General features: G+C 33.8%; 1 protein-coding gene across 2 annotated transcripts in view; it reads left to right on the top strand.

The window, feature by feature from the left end:
* LOC145266626 (cytosolic non-specific dipeptidase-like) overlaps positions 1–21,709 on the top strand; it is a 49,471-nt gene that overhangs the window by 18,975 nt on the left and 8,787 nt on the right. For both annotated transcript variants that reach the window (XM_080122538.1, XM_080122537.1), the window contains exons 2-11: positions 661–784; positions 2,317–2,487; positions 4,178–4,258; positions 7,187–7,261; positions 7,437–7,517; positions 9,096–9,169; positions 10,132–10,206; positions 11,807–11,951; positions 15,988–16,087; positions 17,540–17,711. In XM_080122538.1, the coding sequence (XP_079978664.1) occupies positions 764–784; positions 2,317–2,487; positions 4,178–4,258; positions 7,187–7,261; positions 7,437–7,517; positions 9,096–9,169; positions 10,132–10,206; positions 11,807–11,951; positions 15,988–16,087; positions 17,540–17,711 (995 nt within the window). In that variant the 5' untranslated portion in view covers positions 661–763. The remainder of the gene's footprint in view (positions 1–660; positions 785–2,316; positions 2,488–4,177; positions 4,259–7,186; positions 7,262–7,436; positions 7,518–9,095; positions 9,170–10,131; positions 10,207–11,806; positions 11,952–15,987; positions 16,088–17,539; positions 17,712–21,709) is intronic.

Raw genomic sequence — 21,709 nt, forward strand, 5'->3', positions numbered from 1 at the left:
AAAAAAAAAAAAAAAAATTATAACAGTTCATAAAGTAATAACATTCAAGTGAGGTAGGTTAGATATATGACTAGTCCCTATAAAATTTAACTTTTAATTTTGACAAAAAAAAAAGAAAATTATAACAGTTCATAAAGTAATAACATTCAAGTGAGGTAGGTTAGATATATGACTAGTCCCTATAAAATTTAACTTTTAATTTTGACAAAAAAAAAAGAAAATTATAACAGTTCATAAAGTAATAACATTCAAGTGAGGTAGGTTAGATATATGACTAGTCCCTATAAAATTTAACTTTTAATTTTGACAAAAAAAAAAGAAAATTATAACAGTTCATAAAGTAATAACATTCAAGTGAGGTAGGTTAGATATATGACTAGTCCCTATAAAATTTAACTTTTAATTTTGACAAAAAAAAAAGAAAATTATAACAGTTCATAAAGTAATAACATTCAAGTGAGGTAGGTTAGATATATGACTAGTCCCTATAAAATTTAACTTTTAATTTTGACAAAAAAAAAAGAAAATTATAACAGTTCATAAAATAATAACATTCAAGTGAGGTAGGTTAGATATATGACTAGTTCCTATAAAATTTAACTTTTAATTTTGACAAAAAAAAAAAAAGAAAATTAATTTGAATTCCTTTTCCTTTTTTAGTTACATCGATGAGAATTCAAAAAAGTTTGTGGAACGTCTTGCAACTGCCGTAGCAATTCCGAGTGTTTCTGCTACAGAAGAGCACCGTCCGGATGTCCAGAGAATGGTCAAGTGGACAGCAGAGGTAAGAAAAGTGATTCCCCCCCCCCCCCCGATGACATTTTTTTTTTTTTTTTTTGAATAAGACTTTTTTTTATTTTGGTTCAATAAGAAAAAAGAAAAACTGATTTCTATTAAATTACGAGAATATTTAGTTGCTATTTAGGTGGGTGTTTTTTTTTTTTTTTGCTTCTCTTTCTTTTTTCTCTTTTTCTCTTTTATTCCCTCTCTCTCCTTTTTTCTGTCTCTCTCTCTTTTATTCCCTCTCTCTCTCTCTCTTTTATTCCCTCTCTCTCTCCTTTTCTCTCTCTCCTTTTCTCTCTCTCCTTTTCTCCTCTCTCCTTTTCTCTTTCTCTCTCTTCTTTTTTTTGTCTTTCTCTCTCTTCTTTTCTTCCCTCTTTCTCCCTTTCTCTCTCTTCCTTCCTTCCTCTCCCTCTCTCTTTCTCTCTCTCACTCACTCCCTCTCTCTTTCTCTCTCTCTCTTTCTAAAAAAACAAATTGAATTTGATCACAGGTACAAACTACCTATATATCAAGTTTCAAGTCCGTAGACCAAAAACTGACAGAGTAGTTTGGTAGAGACTGTTCCTCACAGACAGACAAGGTTACTTGTATTTTTTTTACTACCATCAACATCATCATCACTGATTGTCATATCGATTATTTAATTGGTTATTATTTATTAGAATGACCTGTGGAAATTCCACGGAATGAGAAATCAGCAAATATGTTGAATCTAGTGCCATATTCCAACACTTACATAAAGTACATGCCCCCCCCCCCCGAATTTCAGAGAAATTTTAATCAACAACACAAAAATACTACACCACAAAACAAATGCTAAGAAGCTAAAAGTGGTTTTAGAGGAGGAGAAGGATTGTTTTTAATAACTAGGTGTTGGGTTTTAAATTTTTTATAGTAAACTAGCGAGACCTGTGGGGAAAAAATCCTGTTGGTTAAAGAAGAGGCATTCTTTTTGGCAGAAGTGAGTTTTGTCAGATGTCTATTAAATTTTGAGGCCGAGAATTGTGAGGAGAAATAGTTTAAATAAATTGAATATTTTACAGCAAAAAATATTACTCAAGATGAGAACAGTAATCAAAAAATTACAAAGAAATTATTGGTTCGTGTACTAAATCAGTTTAAATATTTTTTTTTTTTTTTTGCTAGGGAATTAAACCCTAATTATTTTGTAAATTTTTTTTTATTTTTTGTAAATTTTCTTTTTTTTTTTTTTTTTGTAATTTTTCTTTTTTTTTTTGTAATTTTTTTTTTGTAATTTTTTTTTTGTAATTTTTTTTTTGTAATTCTTTTTTTTAATTCTTTTTTTTGTAATTTTTCTTTTTTATATTTTTTACTTTTTTTGTAATTTTTCTTTTTTTGTAATTTTTACTTTTTATAATTTAAAAAAAATTTTTTTTGTAATTTTTATTTCTTTTGTAATTTTTATTTCTTTTGTAATTTTTACTTTTTTTGTAATTTTTACTTTATTTTTTGTAATTTTTATTTTCTTGTAATTTGTTTTTTTTTGTAATTTTTTTTTTATTTTCTCTTTAGGAAATGAACAAACTTGGAATCACAACGGAATTTGTCGACCTTGGTTTACAGACGTTGCCATGTGGTAAAAAAATTCCACTTCCACCTGTCTTACTTGGAAACCTGGGTGCGGATCCAGCAAAGAAAACATTGCTTGTCTATGGCCATTTGGACGTGCAACCAGCATCAAAGGTTTGTGAAATTTATTTATTAGCAGAAATACTGTTTCGTTACAATGACAAAGCTTTGGTGGCACCATCGGAGCACGGGGTGGAGCCGGTGCTAGTGTAGTTGCAAGAATGGAATAAATTTCCATGCTTTCGTTCAGTCTTGAAAAAAAAAGGATCCCCCCCCCCTGTAGGGACAGTAGCGCATGTAATTCTGAGGCAAGGGTTGCGCAATCTACACCTCTCCTGAATCGGCACTGTTTGAGTCCAGTGGCAAGGAGAAGTCCAGGACGACTGGAAACAATGCCGAGATAAGCAGAGAGCACACACAGCACTTGAAAGTCCCAAATGGTCACCCATTTAGTGCTGACCAGGTTCAACGTTGCTTAACTTCGGTGATCCAGCGGGAACCGGTGTGTCAACATGATTAGGAATAAATTTAGGGAGCTTCTGTCATTACCAATATAGATAGATCATTTTTCGTAATTTTTGGAATTTATACTAATTTTCTAATTTTGATATGCAAGTACATAATAATTTTTCCCCTGAAAGGCGTTGGTTTAAAAGATCACCAATCTGCACAAGCATCACTGTGTTTACATAGTAGTGCTCAATAATTAATAGAGCTATTTATCTATTGCATAAAGGGCAAACATCTGTGTGTGTCTGTGTTTGCATGTCTGCTAAAAACTTTTGTCATCCGCATCTTGGTTTCGAAATGCTAATCTATATATCTATAAAAGTGAACGTGTCTGTCTGTCTGTGTGCCTGTATGTGTGTCTGCGTGTCTGTATGTGTGTGTATATTTCCCTATGCAATAACTTTGTTAATTTTAAGTCTACAGACTCGAAATTTGATATACAGAGTACCGAGATTTGGGAAAAATCTTTGTGATCGGTTTTCGGCCAGAAATTTGGCGATTAAGGGGTCAAAGTTAAATGATTTGACTTTTGAGAACTCTACCAAACTCCTTCGCCAATTTTGGGTCTAAACAATTGAAATTTTAGATATAGGTTCCTTGGACATGGATCTAACTTAATAACTTCATTTGAGCCCAAAACAATAAAAGTTAAGGGATCATAATAGGGGTCAAAGTTTCAAAAAATTGACCTCTGCGGTCTCTACCAAATTACTCAAACAATTTCTGGTCTAAACATTTGAAATTTTACATAAACGGTATTAAGAGATAGGGCAAGCATTTTAATCGGTTTGGGTCGAAAATTTTTAGTTACCAATATATAAATGTATGTATGTTTGCATGTCTGCCTAAAACTTTCGACAGAGGCGACGGATTTTTACAAGATAAGTATCGTTTTAGAGTTCGACCTTTCAGACGACAAATATCGAAAAATTGGCTAAAAACATTAATATCTTCACCTTCAACTAGGCACTTTTCTAAACACTTGGGCAATGCCGGGCTGAAATGCTAGTCATTAATATTTATCGATTGTATAAAAGGGAAACGTCTGTGTGTGTGTGTATTTGCTTGTTTGTTAAAAACTTTTGTCGTCCACATCTTGGTTTCGACGCTGTTTTTTATCGTACATGCGCGAATGGTCGGTTCGTCCTTTCATTTTAAAAAGCTAAATTTGCGACGTGATAACATGCTTTGAATCTCTTTTACAAAAAATAACCCCAATTTAATTTTAGTTTTGTTTAGAAGTCTTATGTCTTGTTTATAAATTGATTTTAAAAAAATATTTTCTTTTTTTAAGGATGATGGCTGGGATTTTGAGCCCTTCGTTTTGACAGAACAAGGCGACAAATTGTACGGCCGGGGTTCATCTGACGATAAAGTAAGTTTAACTGCTATTGAATCGCTTTCAAACCGCATTACTCACAAATTATGATTAAACATGACTTTTTTTTTTTTTCTCCCTCTCAACCTTTTTGCTTCATAATACATATTTGCTTATATTGTATTTAACAATTTAAATTATAATACTTATGCAAAGTATGGACTGTATCATGTGTTTGATTATTGTATCTTTACATCAACTGGCTTCATGCCTTGTCTGATGCGTTTTCCGTAAAAAAGCGAATCAAAACTAGACTAGCATGCATACTAAGCCAGGAATTGAATCGACAACTATCTAGTTTATAGTCGGCAGAAGGGACACTGAATAGTTGCATATGATATTAATAACGGTATGACTCAACCTAAAGAATGATTATATATCGTAATCCACAGACAAACTGTTTCATTGCATCACGGTTCTTCTGTGTGGCTGTAAGAAAACTTTGGGAGGAAATCTGAATGATATTTTACTAAACAAAAACAACAAAATAAAGTCGAAGGTCGTGCAATATACCACTGTAAGCAGGTATGTCGTTTTATAAATACGAGATGTCTTCAATAAGTCCCCAGACTTTTTTTTGTCCAGGCATTTAAAATTGTCGTAGACGCTTGAAAATTCACTATATCATTGCTATACATCTTATGAGACGACTGACCAATTTTTATGATTTCATGTTCAAATGACCAGCTACAGCAGAAATTGGAATACACCCTACTAAAGCCTGATTGTCACAGCTGGTGAGTTTTAAAAAATGCAATCTGGACGTGAGGACATTTTAGAAGAATAATATGCAATAAAAGTTTTGTTTTAAACTTTGAAAAAAAATGCCACAGAAACGTATGGAATGCTTCATACTGCTTTTGGACCATCTTGCATCAATCGAGCATTAGCTTTTAAGTGGCATAAGAGATTGTTGTTATGAATGACAGAACTTTCTTCTAGTCAAATTAAGGCGGTTACAGATGCTGATTGCAGTCCAATAACCATCACACGATACAACAAAAAGGCATGGTAAATAGCGTAAGCAAACTCCTCGGTTGCTTCCCCATCACAAAGTGGGCCGCTTAAAACTTGGTCGTGAATACCAAATTCTAACATTGAGAAGTGGAAGAAAGTCCTGTTTTCTGATGAGAAAAAATTCAATTTAGATGGTCCTGATGGCTTCCAGTGATATTGGCATCACAAAAACATGCCCTTTGAAATTTTTTCCACGCATAGTGGTGGAGGGTCCGTAGTGGTATAGGGTGCCTTTTCTTACAGAGAGATTATGGAGCTCCAGGTGGGGCAGGGTTGTCAGACAGCAGCTAGTTATGTTAGCATGCTACAAAACGCATCATTGATGATGGGGGGGGGGTCATCGTTTGTGTGGGGATGGATGGTTATTCTAACAGGATAATGCTGCAATCCACACTACAAATTTTTAAGTGGTCTTAAATTTTTGATCAGCAGTATATATATATATATATATATATATATATAATTATTTTTTACTATAATAATTAAATACCTACAGACACTAGTGATTATGGTGATTATGTAGAAATATAAATTCTAGGGCACAAAAGGTCGTTCGTTGTAATGGTAACACTCTCGCTTTCATAGCTCTTCAACTTTACTACTTCCGTGTTGACTTATGACATTATCACTGGAAGATTGACATACATTGCCAACGGACTTTCTATCCGTTTTGTTTTTGCATCAGAGTTTCTTCCTCTTACTTTCGGACATTTATCTGAACACATTGTCTATCGTCAATAAAATTGTGTTTGCTTTTCTATTGTTCTTATTCTACAAACTATATATATATAATATTTATTATGACACTATATATACATATTTCAAGGTCATACCATTGGTTTCGATACACCGAAAACAGTAATAATATACTGTGGAAAATCGGTATAATCTCTTCGGCGACAAAGAAAAATATTACTGTTTTCGGTGTATCGAAACCAATGGTACGACCTTGAAATATGTATATATAGTGTCATAATAAATATTGTATCTTCAGCTCTCACATCTACGATCGAGCACTTTATTGGATTTTTTTCATCACCCCTGGACACGCTATATATATATATATATATATATATATATATATAAATAAAAATTACAATAAGTTTACCAAGGTAATCAAAATGGTAAACTTAAAATATATTATAAATATTAAAAAGTTAATATTTACAAGTAAAGTAATCTCAACCAGATGTAAAAGCTCAATAAAACCGAAAAGGAAATAAAGCTTATAATCTGAACAAATGATTAATAAAACATGTTAAAAAGACATTTTGAAAAAGAGTTAAAAACATATTTAATTTTAAAAAGGAAACACAAGATAAGTGGATAGTCCTTAATCCGTGGAGTTTCGAAGAAATACTCTCCTTCTCATCAGAGGGCAGGAATTAGCAAAATGCGGGATCGGATTTTGCATGTAAAAGTATTTAATGAAACCACAAGTAAGTCACAGATCTTACTTGGTTAAAAAAAAGGGTGAGGTAAGGGGAATAGGAGGTAAAAGAAAAAATGATAAAAAGATTTCACATGAATGGATAGTCCGGTGAAGGGTAAAAAATCCAAGAATGGTAAAATCCAAACACTGTAAGTTCCAATATATATATATATATATATATATATATATATAATTTTAATTTTTACATTGATAAATGTTATCTAAGGATACATGTTTCTTGTTGGTATATGATGATCATCAGCGTGGCTGACTTTGGCAAGAATCAACCCCACAACTACATTATCTGTAGTTTGAAATGTTACTGATGGGCTTCAATGTCTGAAATATGTATGCTGATAACGAATAACTTTTATGTATGCAAAAATAAATAATTTATTATAAATAAATATATTCCTTCATCCCATCATTTTTTTAAATTAAATTAAATTTTTTTGTATTTTTGTTTGTTATTTTAGGGTCCTGTTCTCGGTTGGTTGAATGCCATTGAGGCTTTCCTTCAAACAAAAACTGAAATTCCTGTTAATCTCAAGGTACCCATATATTTTTTTCCCCCACGTTTAATTTTTAAAATGTCAGATCCCTCTGCTAGTCAAATAATAATAATAATAATAATAATAATAATAATAAAAAGAACCACTAATCATGATAGAACTCTTCATTCGAAAAGCTACAGACGAAAAAACTTATGTTTTTTTTTGTTTTTAGTTCATTTTTGAAGGTATGGAAGAAAGTAATTCTACAGGGCTCGATGAAATGATTATGGCGAGGAAAGACACGTTTTTGAAGGTAAGAATTATTTGTGCTTGTACAGAATTCTCCCTATATTTAAAAGAAAATTTTTTAATCTGTATGATGTACGTACCAGTGACAGAACAGAAATGTAATATTCCAAATGTCACATAACTTGATTAAATAACTTCATTTTTAACTAAAAATCAAGTTTTAGGAGTAAACGAAGAGGGACTGTCTCTCATCACCATCTTGGAGAAACTAAGAAAGATAACCCTCAACAATAATTCCAACTTGTAATACATACAATTTCCCATTAATCATTTAAAATTGTTTAAAATGATTTTCTTTATTAAGTTACAAGATCAAGTTACATGATTTTTGGAATATGATCTCGAAACAAAAATATTATATTCCAAAAATTATGTAAATTGATCAAGGAGTTTTATTTTTAATAAAGAATATCATTTTTAGGTGATTAATGGGAATTTGTAGGCATTACAACATAAATCTTTCAAGTTTTGAATTATTGTTGAGTTACCTCTCTTTGTTTCTTGAGATTTTTTTTTTTCAAAATGGTAAAACAGTTACTCCTTGGATACTCATAAAATTTGATTTTCTTATTTAAAAATAAAAATACTTAATTCATTTACAGGATTTTTGGAATATGATATTTTTGTTTCGTCATGGGTACATACGTTGTACAGACTTTTCTTTGCTTTTGTTTTTCACAGAGAAGGAATTCTGGAACAAAACCATAATGCTTTTTTTCTAATTATAATTTATTATTCAACAATTTCAAGTAGTGAATATAAATTAACAGTTAATTAATGAAAATGTGGCTTGCATGAAATGAATTTTTTTTTTTTTTTGTTCTTGTCTGGAATTACGACTATATTAGAACACAAAAAGTAAAGAAAAATTAAGTACAGCAGAAACCCGGGATACGACATTAAAAATTAGTAATAAAATACAGTACACAATATATAATACACATGCATATAATCAAATAACATTATAAATAACACCGTAAGGCAGGCAGGGCAAATACCGTAACAAGGGGCCATAAAAATATTGCATTCCACAGTGTAACCTGAAAAAAAAACGTATCCTAGGGTCACTGTATTCCGGGGTTCTACTGTATCTATAGTATTCGAAAGATTAGTTTGAAAATATTAGAAAACCATAAAATGTTACAAAATGCTTTATTACATGATTAAAATCATTTTTTTTTTTTTTCCCCTGTGACTTTTGGTGTAATATATCTTTTTCAAAGAAGATTGTTTTTTTTTTTTTTGGGGGGGGGGGGGGGGGTAAGTTTTTTTTCTTCATTTTACTGGTAGTATTAACCCCAAATGGTCAAACCTCTTGTGAATAGATAAAGAATATGTCCGAATTTAGAATTACACCTTATTAAAAATACTGTAACCAGGGGCCGGAACAACATTGTATTCCACATCGTAACTTGAAAAAAAAAAAAACATCCTATGGCCACTGTATCCCAGAGTTCTACTGTAGTTTTATTTCTAAATAAGAAAATAAAATTTTATTTATAAGCGAAGAGACTGTCTCGCCTGCCATTTTAGGGAAAAAAAAAATCTAAAAGAAAAAAACAATTTTTTTTTTTTTAAATAGGATGTTGATTTTGTGTGCATTTCTGATAATTACTGGTTGGGGAAGAAAAAGCCGTGCCTGACCTATGGACTCAGGTGAGACCTTTCAAAATCCTATTGTAATTAATTCTAGTACACCTTGGCATAACAATCCCCTGAAAATAAATAAGATTCTTTTTATTTATTTTTTTTCTACACAGGCTTTTTATCATCATCATCATCGGTTTTCCTTGGCTTTCACCTGCTGACCCTGCTACTTCAACTGTTCAACATCTACTAACCCAAGCATATCTCATCCATTTTCATCATCATGTTCAATTTAACATCAGTTTTACAATGTGTTGGCTCTCAAAAAATTCACTTCCAAATTAACATATCTCTGGCCAGGTCTTTATTTATCCCTCTTTCTCTCAATTCCATTTTTATCAATTCCTCCCGTGTTTTCCTTGGCTGTTCACTGTGAACTGAACCTGCTACCTCAACTGTTCTACACATACTGATTCATCCTTTTCATTTCATACCATGTTTTTCTTGACTTTCCCTTGACTACTGACTTTGTCATTCTTTAAATGTGACCATACCATCAAAGTCTCCTTTTTTTCATACATTTCACTGTAATGTCCAGATTTAGTATTCCTCTGAGGTCATCAGATCTAAACCTGTCTTTATAATTCGCATTACACATGCAATGTTATTCTTATATCATTGCATGAGATTTGAGACTCTTTTTTTAGAGTCGGCGTACCATACCCTGATTCTCTGTTTAAATGTTCTAATTTATTATCATTGATTGTAGGGTTAAAAAAATTTTTAAATTAAATTTTATTATTTTTTAAATTAGAATTTTATTTTTTAAGTTTTTTAATTGATTTTTTAAAATTTATTTTTATTTTTTAATTGATTTTTATTTTTTTAAGTGAATTAAAAAAAATTTTTATATTGAATTTTATTATTTTTTTTAAGTCAGAATGTTATTTCTTAATTGATTTTTTTTAAATTGGTTTTTATTTTTAATTTATTTTTATTTTTTTAAATGAATTTAAAACATTTATTTTCAGAGGCATCTGTTACTTTTTCGTCGAAATCAAATGCGCCGAGCGAGATCTGCATTCTGGCGTTTTTGGCGGCTCCGTGTAAGTAAAATGTGATTTTAGCAAATGTATGTGAAGACGTGTGTTGTCCTTTCGACAACTGCTGACTCAACGCTGTCGTGTGCCGTGGTTTTCTAATTGTTATCACCTCTTCTCATTCTGGCCATGTCACCATCTCTCATATTGATGCCGAGGGAGCAAGCACTGGCTTACAAGTAAAATATAAAAATTCACAAGAGAAAACCATTCCGATGGATGTTAAGCAAATTGCCTAACTGCTGACTATTAACGCGATGGTTCTAGGTTCAATCCTTGACTTGGGAGAGGTGCTAGTCTAGCGGTACTGATGAGTTATGATACAACGAAACAGGACTGTATGTCAATGACTACAAATATATATATATATATATATATATATATATATATATACCAAGTTATAAGTATTCAAAAGAGATAACTCATGAATTTAACAAGGTTATTAAGAGTTCAATAAATAAAGAGCAAGATATATTTTTATTAATATAAACAAATGTTCACGGTTGCGACGCTGGACATGTTAATGTTTCAGACAAATAGTTGGTTAAAACCACATATCAATGTCGAGCGACTTTAAAAAAATAAATGTTTTCTTCCACAAATGTATATGTGTTTTTTAATTTTTTTGAGAACTGGCTTGAAGAAGCCAGTTCTCAAAAAATTAAAAAAACACATATACATATATATATGAAAATGTATAAAAAAAAGAATACGAAAAGTATAAAAAGTTTGTAACTTTATTCGTTTTCTATTGGTGACGTGCAAGAGTACAAAATAATATTATGAAAAAAAATTTCGTCTAGCTGTTCGAGCGAAGAAACTATTCGAGTAGAAAGCTTTCTGACATTTAGGGACCTCAACAGTGAAGGGATGAGATTTTGTTTCTAAGCGGGTTTGTCGGGGGATATGTATGCCGAGGGGGCACAAGTGTAAAGAGTTCATCTTGAGTATTTTAATGTATCAACTAATATAACCTTCGACCATCTTCTGGTGTATCTTGTCGAACCCAGAAATCTACATGGAATTTTGAACGAAATCCTTTATTTAATCCAAGGGAGGTAGCATGCTCTCATTCTGTCAGCCATGACAAGGTAAAAGTCTTAATTTATGATTGTATTTAAGTGTCGCTCGCACTGAGGATTAAGCCTTCAACCTCTAAAAGAGTGTAGGCTCCAACCCTTGTCCCTTGGCCGCAATGTTGCATCCCTGTGCCTGTTTTACAATTATTTTAATGAAATGTGCTCTGATGAACTCCTTGCACTTGTGCCCCTTCAATCTACATATCCTAGACAACCTGCTTAACAACAAAACTTCACTGTTGAGGTCCCTAAATGCCAGAAAGCTTTTTCTTCCCTAGAATAGCTAGACTTTCTTCTACCTGCTTCCCGTACTGTATTGATATGCAGAAGTTTAAATGTAATGTAAACAAACATCTTGTTAATCTTTCCTAGGCATGGTCCTAATTAGTAACCCCTTACGTCCAAGTGGCGATATGCCTTGTTTGGGGTGAATGTGAGTAAAAATTGTTGCACAGTTTAATTTGAATTTTTACCGACTACTGCTCTCATTTTGAGTGTAAATTGCAATCTGATTTTTTTTTTTCCAGACATGAAGCGATGACAGACTTGATTGCATTGATGAGCAGTTTGCTTGACATCAACGGACGGATCCAGATTCCAGAAATTTATGAATCCGTGGCGCCAGTCACAGATGACGAGGCAATTCTTTACACAGATATCGACTTTGATTTGGTAAGGCACCTTTGCCCTTTTCATTTTCTTTTAGTTTTTAGTTAAATATTATTATTATGTATTTTTAGTTAAATATTATTATTATGTATTTTTAGTTAAATATTATTATGTATTTTTAGTTAAATATTATTATTATGTATTTTTAGTTAAATATTATTATTATGTATTTTTAGTTAAATATTATTATGTATTTTTAGTTAAATATTATTATATATTTTTAGTTAAAAGTTAAATATTATTATATATTTTTAGTTAAATATTATTATTATATATTTTTAGTTAAATATTATTATTATATATTTTTAGTTAAATATTATTATTATTTATTTTTAGTTAAATATTATTATTATATATTTTTAGTTAAATATTATTATTATTTATTTTTAGTTAAATATTATTATTATTTATTTTTAGTTAAATATTATTATTATTATTTATTTTTAGTTAAATAATATTATTACATATGTTTAGTTAGATATTATTATATATGTTTAGTTAAACATTATTATATATGTTTAGTTAAACATTATTATATATTTTTAGTTAAGTAATATTATATATTTTTAGTTAAGTAATATTATATATTTTTAGTTAAGTAATATTATATATGTTTAGTTAAATATTATTTTATATTTTTAGTTAAATAATATTATATATTTTTAGTTAAATATTATTATGTATGTTTAGTTAAATATTATATATTTTTAGTTAAATATTATTATTATTATATATGTTTAGTTAAATAATATGTTTTTAGTTAAAAAATGAAAACAACGAAAGGAAATCTTATTTTAACAATTAATAAGCAACTTTGTAATTTTTGTTAGCGTTTACACGAGAGAAACGGGTTAGTAAGAGAGTTCTTGTGTAAAGGTAGATTTAATATCATGCTGGCTGGTTGAAGGAGAGAATAGTTCAATGTTCGTGCGCGCTTGTATTTATAGTAAAAAGAGGTCCTGATGTGGGGGCGACGATTAGACTTTAGTCAGGCCTGCTGAAGGAGAAAGAAAGAAAAAGATGTTCAGTGTATACGTCGTTTGTAGGAGTGCGTGTCCGATAGTATAGACGGGACAAGGAGTGTGTGTGTGTGTGTGTGTGTCGGTGTATCGATGAGAGTAGTCCTGTAAAATGATAAACAAGACATGTGGAAACAAATGTGAGTTTGAAGAGAAACATAATTAGCTTATTGTACTCCCGTTCTGCCAAAGCTCCAGGCTAATGTCTGCTGCCAGCTGAAGCCAGTGAGAAAGAGGGTTAAGAGTTTCAGATTTCGCCTTTTATGTACTTGGTCATGTGATTGAGAGCTGGCTTCTGATTGGACAAGCCAGGGAGAAAATGGATTTAAAATCTCGAGTCGCGAGATTTAGCTCCTGCCTATAATTGTAGCGAGTTTCGGCTGCTACAGGTTTTTGCCCTAAAGTAAACACCCACTTGTTATCATCTCTCCCTCTCCACCGATCTGCCCCTCTCCTTGTTTGTAGCCTTCGTCCTCTTCATTCTGTTAATTAAAATTTCCAAAAAAAAAAAAAATTTTTTTTCTTTTTTTGAAATGAGGCATCCTGCCCGGTGCATCATCTGTTAAAAAGATCTCTCAGTTAGAATAACTGATTATTCTAACTGAGAGATCTTTTTAAAATTCTAATTGCAGTTGTTTTTATCTGTCTTGCACTTGGTTCACCGGGTATATATTTTTGCCAGGTAGTTTTTTAAATTCCTTTTTTATGAGTCCGGTTGCTCCTATAATTACTGTAATGATGAAAATCTTCCTGAGATTCCAATTTCTTTTCATGTCGTACATAAAACCTTGGTATTTCGTTATCCCTCTCAGCTCTGTTTAATCCAGCGTCATTGGGGGATGCTAACTTCTACTAGGGTTGCTTCTTTCTCCTTGTCCCATATCACTATGTCAGGTTTTATGGTTCTGTTTTCTAGGTACACGGCTGTATGAATTGCATAATCATAGTGGATGGTGTATGACTTATTTCTAACTGTTTTTCTCTGGTAAACATGTTCCCGGGATTTTCTGCTGCATTTCATATTCAACTTTAGGTTTTTATTACTGTACACATAGATTCAAAAAAGTTGTCAAAAAACAAATATATAACAAATAAATGTTATCAAAGGCAAGATAAGTTACTTTTCTACCAAACTGGATACATTTTTTGTGTTTTTATTCAATGTAACATGTTTATTCAGCTCGAAAAGCATACAGTGTTTACTGATGTATTGGAAAATTCAAAATGGCGCCCGACACTCTCTTTAACATGGTAAGTTCAGGAAAAGATGTTATAAATAATAAACTAGACAAAATACTGTTAGAAATTCGCTCATTATATGTTACCGTGACATAAGTTGACATATATTCGGTGTTTTTTTTATAGTATTTTGTCTAGTTTATTATTTATAACACCTTTTCCCAAACTTACCATGTTAAAGAGCGTGTCGGGCGCCATTTTGAATTTTCCAATACATCGGTAAACACTGTATGTTTTTCGAGCTGAATAAACATGTTACATTGAATAAAAACACAAAAAATGTATCCAGTTTGGTAGAAAAGTAACTTTTCTTGCCTTTGATAATATTTATTTGTTATATATTTGTTTTTTGACAACTTTTTTGAATCTATGTGTACGGTAATACAAACCCTTCAACTTTTTATATATCGTCCAATGGAGATATTTACTTATAATTTAACTGCATCAAATTCGCCATTGATATGCAAATATACATAAAACAGGGGAGATAAGTCAGTGTGTCATTTCCACAAATCATAATGGCAAATGGGAAAATTGCAATAAAACTTATTTTTATTCTTAACTAGCAGGGGTACCCAGTGTTGCCAGGGTGTTTGTAGGTGTCTGTTGAGCAAAAAAAAAAAAAAAAAAAGTTGTAGTAGGCAGGCAGGCTTGAACCCGTGACATGAAGGCGACAAAAAAAAAAAAATGGAGGCGTGTGTAAGAATGTTGGTTGATCAAAAAAAAAAAAAGGGGGGGGTAGTAGGCAGGCTTGAACTCCTACCGCAAAGGAAAAAAGAAAGCAAAAAAAAAAGAAATGTGATTGCGAAACTGGAAGTGACGTACGTTTAAATTAAGCGAAAAGAGACAATGAATTTCGAAAATATCGGTGAATAAATCGACCCCTCCTTGTAGAAAAGTGCCCAGTTGAGGGTGAAGGAATTAAAGGTTTTAGCCAATTTTTCGATATTTGTCGTCCGAAGGGTCGAGCTTCAAAATGATACTGATCTCGTGAAAGTCCGTCGCCTCTGTCGAAACATACATAGGAACATACATACAGTTAAATAGACAGGTGAGATTTATATAATAGACTAGCAGGGCTACCCGGCGTTGCTCGGGACCGTATAAACAATGAAAAAACAAAAGCAGATATTGAACATATGTTTTATTCTTAGGGGAGAGGAATCTTTCATCTCAAGTTTTAGCGTTACAAACAAACATTTGTCTTTTATATATATAGATAATGACAGGTTTTTTTTGGGGCCCCCCTTGAAGAAAACTGATCAGTTGACCCACTTCTAGTGGTCCGTTTGACGTGAAATTTCGATATTTGTCATCCGGATGATGGGCTTCAATGTGATATCAAATTTGTAAAGTTTGGTTCCGTCTTTCAAAAGTTTTAGCGTTACAAACAAACATACATACATACACACAGACGTTTGGCTTTTATATATATAGATTAATATTATAGTTGATAATTTTCCATAATTTTTAGTATAGATATCTACGTTTGTTTGACACCCAAGTATGTCAAAGAGTTTTCCTATTAATTCATTTGGAACTGTCATATTTTATCTATAAATGTTTACGGACAAGCACCATTTTTTTTTTTCATTTTTTTTTTTTTTTTCAAGCAGGGTTAGGAATTCCCTAAGAACCCTAAGGTTGGGAAAGTATTTTCTTTGTTTTTATTTTTTGTTTCTTAAATCAAGTGGCTTTATGCCTTGTTTGCAATAATTTCAATAAGAAAAAAAAATCCGTTCAAATTTTTGTGCAACTCTTTTTTTTTTTTTTTCTTTCAGGATGATTATTGCAAAGATATTGGCTGTGATCGTCTTCTGCATTCTTCCAAAGCGCAAGTTTTGATGCACCGGTGGCGTCACCCGTCCCTTTCACTTCATGGTGAGTCTTATTTTGTTTCCGCTTCCAATGTGCAGCATTTACCACTTCCCAGGTTTTCTGAATTGGTCATTATCCCAAGTATTAGGTTGGCACAAAAATAATGTTGTTTTTGACATTCAATTATATACATGAAAAACATTATTTTTGCACCAACCTAACCTACTAAAACTACTAATAGTCACGGCAAATGATACATACGTTCAAACTCCTCAGCTTAACGTTCACGGGGAACATGAGTTGGAACAGATACATTGGGAGTATTGCCAAGGCTGCTGAGAAGAAGGTGGGCTCTCTCTACCGTGCTAGAAGAAGGTGGGCTCTCTCTACTGTGCTAGAAAGTTACTTACACCTCAAAGTATCCTGTACCTCTACAAGGCCACTAGTCACCCATGTATGGAGTATTGTTGCCACATTTGGGCTGGTGCATCTGCTACTAATCTCTCACCAACCTAAAAGAGAGTCGCCAACCTAATAGGCCCCGCACTGTCAGCTAGACTTCAGCCACTGTCCCATCAACAAAATGTTGCCTCCCTCTGCCTGTTTTACAAGTATTTTAATAGTAGGTGCCCCGACGAACTATAAGCCCTTGTGTTCCCTTGATGTAAATACCCTGACAATCAGCGAAATCCCACCCCTTTACAGTAGAAAGCCTTCTACTCTATTAGTTTCTTCCCTAGGACTGCTAGACTTTGGAAATTCCCTTCTGTACCGACATGCAGGAAATCAAGTGTAATGTAAACAGGCATCTTGCTGCTCAACTCCCTACATAGTATCCCTGCAAATTATATCTCAGATAGTTGCCTTCTACATAAAAGTGTCACTGTGCCTTGTTTATGGTGAAAATGCAACAAAAAATTTTTTTTGTTAAATGTAAAGTAAATAGTTTGATTAACTCGCTGCAATCGTGTGATGAATATGCTTCTAAAATCCCTCAATGAGTTGAAATCTAGACGAGACCCTGTGTTGGAATAGACTAATGCATTTATAGTGATCCATAGATACTAGTGTTAGGGCGATTAATCAGGAATTGAAAAAATCGAAAAAATCTTAACTTTTTGTGGTATGTGAATTGGAAACTTTGTGCCCACTTTCTGATGCCAAAAACGATTCTTTTAATTTCCTTTTTATTTGATTTTCTTTAAAGAAAAATATTCTCCCGCTAGTAGTATTACTGAAATAATGAATGTATATTGATTTTAAACTATTTGTAAAACTATAATCGATGGATCATCCCTCCCAAGTGTATCCTTACGTTTGAGAAAAGATCTGCACAGTTGACATGTGTTTTTACGGTAATCGTGAAAAATAACAACTTTATAGTTAAATACTTAGAGATTTATAAAGAATTGGAATCTGTAATTGTATCGGAATTGTCCCATCCCTAACAGGTACATATTGATAGTTGGTAAAATTCAGTTGCAACTTACGTTCTCCATTTTTCATCTCTTTCAGGAATCGAAGGAGCCTTTAGCAGCAGTGGATCAAAAACGGTCATTCCTAAAAAAGTGATTGGAAAGTTTTCCATTCGCATTGTACCAAACCAGGAACCGGACGAGGTGATCAAATTAACGAAGGCCTATCTTGAAGAACGCCACAAGGAACGTGGATCACCCAATGTACTCAGGTTGTATGATCTATCCTTTGAGGTTGTAAAAATCTGTGGAAAAAGATGAGCGTAGAAAACCAATTTCAATGTACACTCATTCACCCTTATCCTCGAGTGGCCTTCGGGCCTCTGATAAGTGGTTACTATCTTGTAAAAAAAAAGAATTTTTTTTACAAGGCAGTCATCACTTATCAAGGCTCGAAGGCCACTCAAGGGTTAATGAGTGTACAGTGAAAGTCTAAAAACCAAGTGGGTGCTAGGAGTCTATTGTAAAAACCAAGTGGGTGCTAGCAGTCTATTGTAAAAACCAAGTGGGTGCTAGCAGTCTATTGTAAAAACCAAGTGGGTGCTAGGAGTCTATTGTAAAAACCAAGTGGGTGCTAGCAGTCTATTGTAAAAACCAAGTGGGTGCTAGCAGTCTATTGTAAAAACCAAGTGGGTGCTAGCAGTCTATTGTAAAAACCAAGTGAGTGCTAGCAGTCTATTGTAAAAACCAAGTGGGTGCTAGCAGTCTATTGTAAAAACCAAGTGGGTGCTAGCAGTCTATTGTAAAAACCAAGTGGGTGCTAGGAGTCTATTGTAAAAACCAAGTGGGTGCTAGGAGTCTATTGTAAAAACCAAGTGGGTGCTAGCAGTCTATTGTAAAAACCAAGTGGGTGCTAGCAGTCTATTGTAAAAACCAAGTGGGTGCTAGCAGTCTATTGTAAAAACCAAGTGGGTGCTAGCAGTCTATTGTAAAAACCAAGTGGGTGCTAGCAGTCTATTGTAAAAACCAAGTGGGTGCTAGCAGTCTATTGTAAAAACCAAGTGGGTGCTAGCAGTCTATTGTAAAAACCAAGTGGGTGCTAGCAGTCTATTGTAAAAACCAAGTGGGTGCTAGCAGTCTATTGTAAAAACCAAGTGGGTGCTAGCAGTCTATTGTAAAAACCAAGTGGGTGCTAGCAGTCTATTGTAAAAACCAAGTGGGTGCTAGCAGTCTATTGTAAAAACCAAGTGGGTGCTAGCAGTCTATTGTAAAAACCAAGTGGGTGCTAGCAGTCTATTGTAAAAACCAAGTGGGTGCTAGCAGTCTATTGTAAAAACCAAGTGGGTGCTAGCAGTCTATTGTAAAAACCAAGTGGGTGCTAGCAGTCTATTGTAAAAACCAAGTGGGTGCTAGCAGTCTATTGTAAAAACCAAGTGGGTGCTAGGAGTCTATTGTAAAAACCAAGTGGGTGCTAGCAGTCTATTGTAAAAACCAAGTGGGTGCTAGCAGTCTATTGTAAAAACCAAGTGGGTGCTAGCAGTCTATTGTAAAAACCAAGTGGGTGCTAGCAGTCTATTGTAAAAACCAAGTGGGTGCTAGCAGTCTATTGTAAAAACCAAGTGGGTGCTAGCAGTCTATTGTAAAAACCAAGTGGGTGCTAGCAGTCTATTGTAAAAACCAAGTGGGTGCTAGCAGTCTATTGTAAAAACCAAGTGGGTGCTAGCAGTCTATTGTAAAAACCAAGTGGGTGCTAGCAGTCTATTGTAAAAACCAAGTGGGTGCTAGCAGTCTATTGTAAAAACCAAGTGGGTGCTAGCAGTCTATTGTAAAAACCAAGTGGGTGCTAGCAGTCTATTGTAAAAACCAAGTGGGTGCTAGCAGTCTATTGTAAAAACCAAGTGGGTGCTAGCAGTCTATTGTAAAAACCAAGTGGGTGCTAGCAGTCTATTGTAAAAACCAAGTGGGTGCTAGCAGTCTATTGTAAAAACCAAGTGGGTGCTAGCAGTCTATTGTAAAAACCAAGTGGGTGCTAGCAGTCTATTGTAAAAACCAAGTGGGTGCTAGCAGTCTATTGTAAAAACCAAGTGGGTGCTAGCAGTCTCTTCTAAAAACCAAGTGGGTGCTAGCAGTCTCTTCTAAAAACCAAGTGGGTGCTAGCAGTCTATTGTAAAAACCAAGTGGGTGCTAGCAGTCTATTGTAAAAACCAAGTGGGTGCTAGCAGTCTATTGTAAAAACCAAGTGGGTGCTAGCAGTCTATTGTAAAAACCAAGTGGGTGCTAGCAGTCTATTGTAAAAACCAAGTGGGTGCTAGCAGTCTATTGTAAAAACCAAGTGGGTGCTAGCAGTCTCTTCTAAAAACCAAGTGGGTGCTAGCAGTCTCTTCTAAAAACCAAGTGGGTGCTAGCAGTCTCTTCTAAAAACCAAGTGGGTGCTAGCAGTCTATTGTAAAAACCAAGTGGGTGCTAGCAGTCTCTTCTAAAAACCAAGTGGGTGCTAGCAGTCTCTTCTAAAAACCAAGTGGGTGCTAGCAGTCTATTGTAAAAACCAAGTGGGTGCTAGCAGTCTATTGTAAAAACATAGTGGGTGCTAGCAGTCTATTGTAAAAACCAAGTGGGTGCTAGCAGTCTATTGTAAAAACCAAGTGGGTGCTAGCAGTCTATTGTAAAAACCAAGTGGGTGCTAGCAGTCTATTGTAAAAACCAAGTGGGTGCTAGCAGTCTATTGTAAAAACCAAGTGGGTGCTAGCAGTCTCTTCTAAAAACCAAGTGGGTGCTAGCAGTCTCTTCTAAAAACCAAGTGGGTGCTAGCAGTCTCTTCTAAAAACCAAGTGGGTGCTAGCAGTCTATTGTAAAAACCAAGTGGGTGCTAGCAGTCTATTGTAAAAACCAAGTGGGTGCTAGCAGTCTCTTCTAAAAACCAAGTGGGTGCTAGCAGTCTCTTCTAAAAACCAAGTGGGTGCTAGCAGTCTATTGTAAAAACCAAGTGGGTGCTAGCAGTCTATTGTAAAAACCAAGTGGGTGCTAGCAGTCTATTGTAAAAACCAAGTGGGTGCTAGCAGTCTATTGTAAAAACCAAGTGGGTGCTAGCAGTCTATTGTAAAAACCAAGTGGGTGCTAGCAGTCTATTGTAAAAACCAAGTGGGTGCTAGCAGTCTATTGTAAAAACCAAGTGGGTGCTAGCAGTCTATTGTAAAAACCAAGTGGGTGCTAGCAGTCTATTGTAAAAACCAAGTGGGTGCTAGCAGTCTCTTCTAAAAACCAAGTGGGTGCTAGCAGTCTCTTCTAAAAACCAAGTGGGTGCTAGCAGTCTATTGTAAAAACCAAGTGGGTGCTAGCAGTCTATTGTAAAAACCAAGTGGGTGCTAGCAGTCTATTGTAAAAACCAAGTGGGTGCTAGCAGTCTATTGTAAAAACCAAGTGGGTGCTAGCAGTCTATTGTAAAAACCAAGTGGGTGCTAGCAGTCTCTTCTAAAAACCAAGTGGGTGCTAGCAGTCTCTTCTAAAAACCAAGTGGGTGCTAGCAGTCTATTGTAAAAACCAAGTGGGTGCTAGCAGTCTATTGTAAAAACCAAGTGGGTGCTAGCAGTCTCTTCTAAAAACCAAGGGGGAGCTAGCAGTCTCTTCTAAAAACCAAGGGGGCACTAGCAGTCTCTTCTAAAAACCAAGGGGGCACTAGCAGTCTCTTCTAAAAACTAAGGGGGAGCTAGCAGTCTCTTCTAGAAGCCAAAGAGGTGCTAGTTTGAAAAAGTTTGAGAAACCCTGATGTAGATGATACTGACTGTGAATTTCTAGATTGTTGATTAAAAAAATTTTGGTTTTAATGAAAACTGAAGAAAAAAAAAATGGTAAAAGGTTAATTTTTACTTTAACTGCAACTTGACATTCACCATTAAATGATGACTTTTATGTTTTCAGGTGTGCTGAAAACGAATATCACATTTCAATTTGAGGAAGACAAGTAGTTTTCTGGATATTAAGATATTATTTGTCAATGTATTACTTGATGACTTTCAGTAGCCGTCGATTGTTGATATGCGAAGGAGGGGGTGTTTTGTAACACGTGTGCACATTAGTGCTTATTTAGTTGGGAAAAAAACATGGCTGCCGATAAAGACGCCTCAAGGAGCAAAGGGAAGTGAGAAGTTAAATAGGAAGTTAGTCAACCCCATCACTTCAAATGAATTTGAAAAGAAATCCTCTGCTTTAAACATAAATAAAGCGTCAACATGTTTTTATCATCTCTAGTGAACGCAGAAATTATAAAAATTTA

The sequence above is a fragment of the Euprymna scolopes genome, chromosome 41 (assembly GCF_053919585.1).
Source record: "Euprymna scolopes isolate OS-2025 chromosome 41, ASM5391958v1, whole genome shotgun sequence".
Lineage (NCBI taxonomy): Eukaryota > Metazoa > Mollusca > Cephalopoda > Sepiida > Sepiolidae > Euprymna > Euprymna scolopes.